The sequence below is a fragment of the Girardinichthys multiradiatus genome, chromosome Y (genome assembly GCF_021462225.1).
Source record: "Girardinichthys multiradiatus isolate DD_20200921_A chromosome Y, DD_fGirMul_XY1, whole genome shotgun sequence".
NCBI lineage: Eukaryota > Metazoa > Chordata > Actinopteri > Cyprinodontiformes > Goodeidae > Girardinichthys > Girardinichthys multiradiatus.
The window spans coordinates 18,111,486-18,121,284 of record NC_061818.1 but is presented as its reverse complement, the minus strand read 5'-3'; the positions used below and the strand labels follow the sequence as shown (position 1 = coordinate 18,121,284).

Below are 9,799 nucleotides of genomic sequence, written 5' to 3'. Positions count from 1 at the left end.
GTTGAAGTTTCTGGCTATTTGCTATTTATTATAATATAGTATTGTATTGTAGTTTAGTTCTTAACAGCTTCAGTAACAATTACATTATCTATCTATGTTTTGTTATTGTAGTTTCTGGCTATTTATTATTTATTATACTAAAGTATTTTATTGTAGTTTAGTTGTTAACAGCTTCAGTAACAATTGCATTATCTATCTATGTTTTGTTATCAAAGTTTCTGGCTATTTATTATTTATTATAATAAAGTATTTTATTGCATTATCTATCTATGTTTTGCTATCATGTTGCTGTTTAAGTTAATAATAACCATTGCTAGAACTGTCATGTGTTTTCTTTTCATATATTGCTATTCATTATTTATTTTTATTTGTCTTATTTTTTGCCATTTATGTTTTGTATGTTTATCGTAAATTATTTTAGATTTTTGTAACATGTTTTTACATATGTATTTATATCATTTAGTTTTTCTCCTTTTTCATGAATTGATTATTATTAGATGTTCATTTTATCTGTTTAATTTAGCCCATTTTTACTTCATGTATATCTATAGGTTTTATGTCTGTCCTGTTGTTAACTGCTGTATATCCATTTACAGAGGTTGAATGTAATTTAATTATTATAATCATCATAATTTGTATCTGATGAATATGTTTTTAATCTAGGACCTTTGCATTCATATGTGAGATAATTATAACCTCTGACGTTTGCAATATTGCGTAAATTTAGGTTTTTCTCTAATTTCTAATTATCTTTCTGTTTTTCAACATGCCAATAAATAAATTGAAAGTGACACAATAAACACAAAATAACACCTGCTCATTTTTTATTTATTATTTTTTAACAAGAAGGCCACAGTTAAGCAAAGAATTAAAGAAAAAATCCCACACAATCAAGATGAAGAATGTTGGACAATTAGAACACATAAAGCAAAATGTATATACTGTCATTGCTGAATTATAATACAGGATGATCTGATGCTGCAGTTGCAGATAGTGAAGCGTGGAACCCATAATTAAAGAAGCTCATGAGGAAATGTTTCTCTGCAACATGTACATGTCTTAAATTAAACTATGAAGTAAAAATGTGAAAGATTTAACCAATGTCTACCTAGAATTTGTATATACAACAAATGTTTACAGCAAAAATACAGACAAATGTTTTATACTATTTCTCAGTGAACATCTTTTAGAATAAAACCATTTTACAGTCACCTATTCCATTCTTTCAGTTAAATTTTAGAATCAAAATGTATACAAACTACGGTAAAGACAAAACAACTCAAATGAAACATTTCAGACTTTATGTTGTGCCCTTTTTTAATGTAATTTCTGCTTATTTAAAGTTTATTCAGTGTTAGAAGAGCAGGCCTCTGATGGTGAGGACGGTGCTGAAGGCCAGAGCTTTGGTGAACACCACTCGGACTCCGTTCATCAGCAGCAGGTAGAAGTTCAGCTTGGCTTTTTCTGGACGGCAGAGAAACAGAGTTCAGACTGAACTGATCGCTAACAGCTGACTGCAGGTATCAGTGGGGGAACCAAACTGAGACAGGAAGTGTTCAGACTTACCTGGATAAATGTTCCCACATGCATCATCTGTTAGGAGACAGAAAACACATCAGTCACACAAACATAATGAAAACTCCGAAAGTTCCTGCTGATCTGTCTAAATATCTAGCCTCATTGTTATATTTAGTGCTAAAATATGATGATTTAATCATAGAAACATTTTTTAACAGGTGATGGTTTCAAACTCTCTGAAACAAACAAGTTTGCTCAGAACTCTATCAGAACTCTGTGAGTTTGGTACCAGCTTCATTGTTGCCGATCATCCCATTCATCCCACAGGAGTAGATGGTTTCGTTCATGAATGTAGCAAAGTAGTAGGTGTTGTTCTTTGACAGAACAGCATCATCAGTGCTCACGTTGACCGTACTACCTTTCACATTCAGAACCACGTCGTCCCCCTTCGGACGGAAATCTGTGACCAGACAGACATTTGGACCGAGCTCGTCTGCTGTCTTCAGGGGGTAGTCAGGAGTCTGCAGGGGACTCAGGACGGACAAGGTCGGAGTCACAGAGGAACCATCTGTATGGAACAAAGAGAACCAGATCTACATGATTATTCTCATGAGAGGGTTTTTGGGCAACAGGAACTAAAGTTAAAAGTACATAACGTTGAGCTCTGCTTTAACACTTTGAAAAAAAAGTTGCAATTTTTTCAAATTGTTATTCTTCTGAAAACATGAGTGTCTTACAAAGGTCTTTGTTTTAAAAAAAAAAAAAATCACCCAAATAAAACATTGTATTTAAATAATGAAAAAGCATTTATTGTGATGTTTTTTCATGTCCGTCTTACTCTTGTTCATGTACAAATAAACTTTTAAGGAAATCTGTATTTAATAATAGTTGTTATAGATGTCTAACTAATTTAAATGGTACCTTTCAATTTGTCTGTCAAATATTCGCTTTGGTTACGATAATGTGTGTTTGAGGACATTTTAGAGTGACGTGTTTGCAATGAACGGGACCTCCAAAAAAGACAAAACCAGGATTTTTTTTCCTGTGCTGAAAAGTTTCTTAACACGTTTAGATGTTACTTTCTAAGACTTCAGAACAGTTATTTGATTTAATAAAATTAGATGTCCCTATCTATTTAGAGAACATTGTGTATCTTTTGCATTTTGCTCTTATTAAAAAACTGGGTTGTTCATGCAGAGCTGTTTGTTCATTCATGGCACAGTTAGGCTTTGGGCTCAAGGTTAAATTTAAAACACTTTCTGCAGGAGTTCAATCAGCGAGAGCGGCTTGTCAAACAGACAGTTTCCGTGGGTTCGGGAATGAAATGACAGAGAGAATAGTTTGTGTTACTGTGCGATGATCGCGCTGCCAATTTCGACGAAAGTAAATCTGGTGTCTGTTTTGGTTTTCTAAAGTCAGCTCCTCTGACGTGAGTCCAGTTTAATCCGGAGCAAATTAGTTATTTCAGTTTTAAAGAGCAGCGGAGAACCAGAGGAAACGAACAAAAAGAGGCGCTTCTCATCTGATCTGGTATAGATTAACTGAACTTTTCAGCTAAAGTTTTGTTGACAACATAGAAACGAACAGTGTTTATTGCTGCAATAATTCATACAGCATGTTTATGTTCAATTATTAGGCCTACTGATGTAAAGCGATCATGTGATAAAGCCACCTATTCAATAAATGTTGAAACTCAACCCAAAACCCTAGAATCTGATTCTATATCTATCATTGTAGCACTTTTTTTTTCTGAGATTTCTTTTCTTAGACGTTTTCACTGATTGTGCGTTTGTGTATTTCGCACGAAACAGGACAACAAAATTGTTTTTTTTTTCTTCTTTTTTTTTTATTTTTATTAGAACTCCGTTTAACCTCGAATTTATTTTTCAAAGAGAAAGTGTATATCAAATACTCATAAATCTGCGGACCCTTACTTTTTTCTATAATCTAAAACTTAAACCTTTGGAAAAAAAATATATCTCCGTTCATTTAAAAAAAAAAAAATGGGTGCAACGAAATAGACAAAACAAAGAACATTCAGCTTCAACCAGCTTTTTAAATTAACACTAAATGGGAAACTTCACTGTGATTTTCCCCGCTGATTATTAGTCAGTTAGTTCTTGTTTAACAGTTAACATATTGTATCTGCAGTAAAGATGTACGAAATTAAAGTAAGTTATGATTGTGTTACTAAAGCTGCTCTGAATACATATCAAATCATGAAGTTTGCTTTGATGTTTATTTAATTTATAAAACTCAGACACAAACGCTTATACAACAGCAACAATGTACTTCCTATTTATTTTCTGCAGACTTTCATTCATAGATAGATTCGTGGGTTTTAAGAACAATGTATATTTATATTATATATATAAAAAAAAAACTAAGAACATTATAGTGTACATTTAACAAAAGTGCAAAAGTATTTTACGAATCACTAAAGTAGCAAGCAAAACAAAATTACCGCTTTCTTTCCATTATCGGTAAGATATAAAACACGGCCAATAAAAAATAAAGAAAGAATCACCAGCCAATATCACAAAAGTAGAACATATAGTATTCTTAAAATATCTTACCTGGTTTAACGGTAACTGTGGTTCCTTTACCCCAGACATCGAAAGCATCACAGTGCTACAACTTAACCGACTCCTTCGACAAAAACATGAACCACAAGAAAAATAATAAAACAACTCATAAAATTAAAGAAAATGCGTATTCCTTCTGTAAATCCTCGTAAGCTTGCATGTGTTGTTTGAAAGTTTTCAGAATACTTTGAGTTGACTTTTCTGTGTGCTAAACAGATGATGATGTTAGTTGCAATATCTGTACTGTATGACAACAAACATAGCTTAACTGACTGTTAGAAATAAATTAGCTAGTTAAAACGATTAAACATAGCTCTTACTTGATATTCTAATGATAAATGGTGGATTTATAGTTTTTTCTTAGCATTTAAGTGGATTAATCTTAGGGTTTTTGTGCTGAGGTTTTTGTATTGGTGTAAATCTCTGTGCCCCCCAGCCCATCACAGTGACAACCCCTAATACAAAAACCTAAACCACTAGAGGATAAGGCAAAATAACAATACTCAACAGAACTACAACAGATGTTGGATTTACATTCCTAAAAAAATATTAATAATGTATTACATTAATATTACAGTTAACTATTGCAACCGGGAAACTACGAAGAAATACAATTTGTTTGTTTTAATCCGTTTTTTCACTCAAAAAATGTCACAACCACAAACACAAAAAAGGTGACAGTTTTCAATATATACAGGGGTTGGACAATGAAACTGAAACACCTGGTTTTAGACCACAATAATTTATTAATATGGTGTAGGGCCTCCTTTTTCAGCCAATACAGCGTCAATTCGTCTTGGGAATGACATATACAAGTCCTGCACAGTGGTCAGAGGGATTTTAAGCAATTCTTCTTGCAGGATAGTGGCCAGGTCACTACGTGATACTGGTGGAGGAAAACGTTTCCTGACTCGCTCCTCCAAAACACCCCAAAGTGGCTCAATAATATTTAGATCTGGTGACTGTGCAGGCCATGGGAGATGTTCAACTTCACTTTCATGTTCATCAAACCAATCTTTCACCAGTCTTGCTGTTTGTATTAGTGCACTGTCATCCTGATACACGGCACCGCCTTCAGGATACAATGTTTGAACCATTGGATGCACATGGTCCTCAAGAATGGTTTGGTAGTCCTTGGCAGTGACACGCCCATCTAGCACAAGTATTGGGCCAAGGGAATGCCATGATATGGCAGCCCAAACCATCACTGATCCACCCCCATGCTTCACTCTGGGCATGCAATAGTCTGGGTGGTACGCTTCTTTGGGGCTTCTCCACACCGTAACTCTCCCAGATGTGGGGAAAACAGTAAAGGTGGACTCATCAGAGAACAATACATGTTTCACATTGTCCACAGCCCAAGATTTGCGCTCCTTGCACCATTGAAACAGATGTTTGGCATTGGCATGAGTGACCAAAGGTTTGGCTATAGCAGCCCGGCCGTGTATATTGACCCTGTGGAGATCCCGACGGACAGTTCTGGTGGAAACAGGAGAGTTGAGGTGTACATTTAATTCTGCCGTGATTTGGGCAGCCGTGGTTTTATGTTTTTTGGATACAATCCGGGCTAGCACCCAAACATCCCTTTCAGACAGCTTCCTCTTGCGTCCACAGTTAATCCTGTTGGATGTGGTTCGTCCTTCTTGGTGGTATGCTGACATTACCCTGGATACCGTGCCTCTTGATACATCACAAAGACTTGCTGTCTTGGTCACAGATGCGCCAGCAAGACGTGCACCAACAATTTGTCCTCTTTTGAACTCTGGTATGTCACCCATAATGTTGTGTGCATTTCAATATTTTGAGCAAAACTGTGCTCTTACCCTGCTAATTGAACCTTCACACTCTGCTCTTACTGGTGCAATGTGCAATCAATGAAGACTGGCTACCAGGCTGGTCCAATTTAGCCATGAAACCTCCCACACTAAAATGACAGGTGTTTCAGTTTCATTGTCCAACCCCTGTATATATATATATATATATATATATATATATATATATATATATATATTTAATGAATGGTTCAAGGATGAACCTAAAATTCAGATGCAAGTTTAGAAATAAAGTATTTGTTGTCAAGAAGGCAGATAAAAGAAAGATTATGATCACAATATCTACAATCTATAATATGCAGGATTGCAGTGCTGTAAAATCAGGATAATCTTTTCAATGTTGTAGAAACTGTGTGCCTGGAGAGGCAGTGAGTTATGTACTGGGAACACTACTGTGATTTAGACTGTTAGAAAACGGTTTAATATAGATGGTGTCAAGATGCAGAAGATCAAGAAGCAGGGGTGTGCTGACCAAAGTCAAATGCCATCCGCAGGTTACCTTGTATTGAACTGATTCAGTGCTACGATGACGGCTGAAACAGGACCGAAGTAGTCCAAAATGTTTCTTTTTTCAATATTTTAATGACTAATGGCAAATCTTGAAATGGTCCATCTGGAGCAAATCCTCCATTTTCAGACTGTTCGCCTGCAGACAGACATACTTCCTTTTTCCCGTTATCTCTGGAGATGGTAACCTGATCTCGAACTGACTGGGAGTAGCATGCTGTCACTTCAATCAGAATGAATCATGAATAAGGACCAAACTTCATCATGACAACCTAAGCACAGTAATAAACAGCAGAATCCTCAGTTTTCAGACTGTTTATCTGCAGAAACACCTGCTGTTTGTTATTTTCTCTGCTGATGTTAAGCTGGCTTTGAACTGATTGGGGGCATTTGTCACTTCCAGCCAAATAACTGATAGTTTCAACCCTTCAGAGTCCTTTTTCAGGAGCCCGTCTCATCCAGTAGTCCCCAAATGTGAAACCAGAGGCTGTACGGGTCAATTTGTGGGACTCTCCAAGTGTTTTAACCATTTTGGCTCGGAGTCTGACCTCCAACACATTTAAATGCAAATATAAAATGCTTGTCATTCAGCTTGTCTGACTGTTGCAGAGGAACTTTATTCAGATCAAAATCAGTTTAAACCTTTACCTGCCAGGTACGAAGTTAAAAACAGCAGCCTTATCCTACATGTTTTTAACCGGGGAGTGCTCTTTTCTTATGTTCTCTGAAGCCAGACAAGTAGAGGTAGAAGACAGTAGAGAGAGTAGTAATTAAACTTTTCACAGATGACTTCACATCAATGTTTTCCTACATTAAATAAAATTCTGATACAAAAATCTACCACTGATTTGTGTTTAAAGTCACTAAATACTTAGTGATAAATACTTAATCATAAAAAGAGTAATATTAAAAAATGTTTTAGTGTTAAATGGGAATCTCAGAGTGCTTTGATTGATTCAGAGACCTAGGTGATTCTGAAACTTTAATGACACTTTAAAATTTTGACATGGTTGTGTATCACACAGCCATGACATATTTATGGAATATAAGAGAAACTTGTCTGAGAACAATAACAAACAAAATAACAAACCAAATCAAAAGAGCAAAACATTTAACAAGGTTGGATTTTTGTCTGGTCAATATAATTAATGTGTGGATTTGCCTATATGTCTTGAATCATTATGCTAAAACACCAAATTATGACCCATTTTCACTTTTCTGGCAGAGGCCATCAGGTTATTAAAAATGTCTTCCCTTTTTAAATAGGTCATAGGTCAATAGGTCAAACATATCTATGTCAATATGGAAACTTTTTACAAATTCTGTGTTTTTATGTTTTTATTGGGTCTGACTGTTAAACCAATTTGTATTTAGATTTTCATTAACTCCTATTGGCTTAACTTGGATTTAAATTAGATATATATTTTTTTAAATCTTCAAAGTACCTGTAACCTTTTATTTATTGGTCATTGACTTCATATCGATAAAATAAGCGAATAATACAAACAAGCGAATAATAAATAAAATTCATCTGCCTTGTTTGGTAGCATCAATACTGGCCTTTTCATTGTTCCCTTTATGTTTAAGATCAATGTCTTCTTTCTCCTGCAAATGCTGTTCTGATTTTGCTTTCACTTAGTAAAATGCATGTCAGTGATCTCCAGTTATAGAACAACCATTTGTCACATTTTCCCACCTTTACTGTGCATATTTAGAAGATGGCTTTTGATTGTCAGCAGATCTTAAAATCATAACTTGGGTGAGAGCTCCTTATCTGCTGGCTTCATTATGCACCTGCTCAGGCTCTGAGAAGTTTTTGTACAACTGCACTAATGCTTTATATCATTGTGACTGTCTCGCACAATAGTACACAGCAGTATCCTCAGGCTGCATATTTTTTCCATGTAGTTTAACTGTGTTGCTGGAGGACTCTATGCTAAAACTGAATTTGTTCTTTAGAGAATCTTTCTGGTAGGTGTCATATCCAACACGAGCCCCTCCAATCCACTCCAGTCCTTTTCCTGACGGCTGCCTGATCCAGTGAGTGTGATGGCTACCTACAGAATAAGAGACCTGGCAGTCGATAGCGAGCTGCTGGCCTGGCTGCATTGCTACAGAGGCTGGCTGTGTCAGCTGTTCACACTTAAAACCTGTTAAAAAAAGAGAAATATTTTTTATAAAATCAGTTTGTCTGCAAATTAGCCTGAGGTTGTTTAATAAACCCAGTGACTCACATCCTGCTGCCAGGAGCAGCTGCAGCAGAGCTAGACGGAACATGGTCGGTGGTAAAAGAAAAACAGTCTGAGGAGGTTCTTATAGCTGAGTGATGGAGAAACACCCAGAATTTGCATAAAACTAGTAGAGCACACACTGTGAAATGGAACAGACAGAATATAATAATTTCGGTAATATGGTAACTAAGTTTTCAAAAAGATCCATTTTGAATTATACCTGAAAATGTATTGAAATATAAAAAAATATGCCCAGACTTCCTCTGTATAGCATCCAGACGTAATACAATGGGATAGAAAAACAGTGCAGCTGTAAGAAAGTTGTAGCTTCAAATTTTTAGAGGTTTGCCAGGCGAAAAAATATGATCTGAATGTCGAAGGAGCTAGACCTGAATTACAGTAGTATTTTTCTGATTGGAGCAGAGAATGGCGAGAAGGGATTCATCCAGTTTCAGGTCTTCTAGGGGTCGAATAGGAGTGGGTTGAACATTGGCAGTTAGACGGAGACTGCAAAAGACCTGAAATGTGGTGCAAGAGAAAGTCTTCCAGATAGAATTTTTATCAAAACTCCATTTACAATGAAGGGTTAAAATACTTTATCATTAACTTATATACTTTATGCAGCAAAAATCCATTCAAGAAAGATCTGAAACAAAATTACTGGTGAAGTTCTAGTTAACTTTTTGCTACTAGAAGAAATGTCTTCTTTTTTTTTTTGTCTTTGTTCATCAAAGTAAGTATGATAGGTTCCTAGAAAGAGATTTGATGCTCTAGATTATTGTCAGACTGGCAAAGTTTACATCAAAGTTTTCTGATTGTCTTTCTTTTTTTTTTTCTGTATTTGCATGAAGAATATCATATTCAGATCAATTAAAAACATCAGAAAACTCATCATGTTTTCTGTTTGCATTGATTTAGGTGCTAAATATACCATTGAACAACTTTTTGGGGTAAAATAAAGAGATTTTATCCCATTTGGAAATTGCTGGAAAATGTCGTTTAGTTACAGTTCAGTGTAAATAGTCACAATACAATAATGACTATTGTATAATATATAAAGCTCCTTCAATTGTCTGTAGGTTATGCTGGATTTAGTTTTTTTTAAGATGGCTGTCATGTTACAGTC

At 35.4% G+C, this 9,799-nt stretch overlaps 1 long non-coding RNA gene and 1 gene segment (V, D, J or C); both read right to left on the bottom strand.

The window, feature by feature from the left end:
• Positions 1–839: 839 nt before the first annotated feature.
• Positions 840–4,217, bottom strand: LOC124864428. The gene is made up of 4 exons (XR_007037305.1): positions 4,095–4,217; positions 1,808–2,086; positions 1,567–1,593; positions 840–1,464 (listed from the first exon to the last, which is right to left on the bottom strand). It is a non-coding gene; the product is annotated as an uncharacterized LOC124864428 (long non-coding RNA).
• Positions 4,218–8,284: 4,067 nt separating this feature from the next.
• LOC124864940 lies at positions 8,285–8,719 on the bottom strand. The segment is given in 2 exon segments: positions 8,285–8,592; positions 8,677–8,719. Coding segments are annotated over 2 exon segments (351 nt in total).
• Between the last annotated feature and the right edge of the window lie 1,080 nt (positions 8,720–9,799).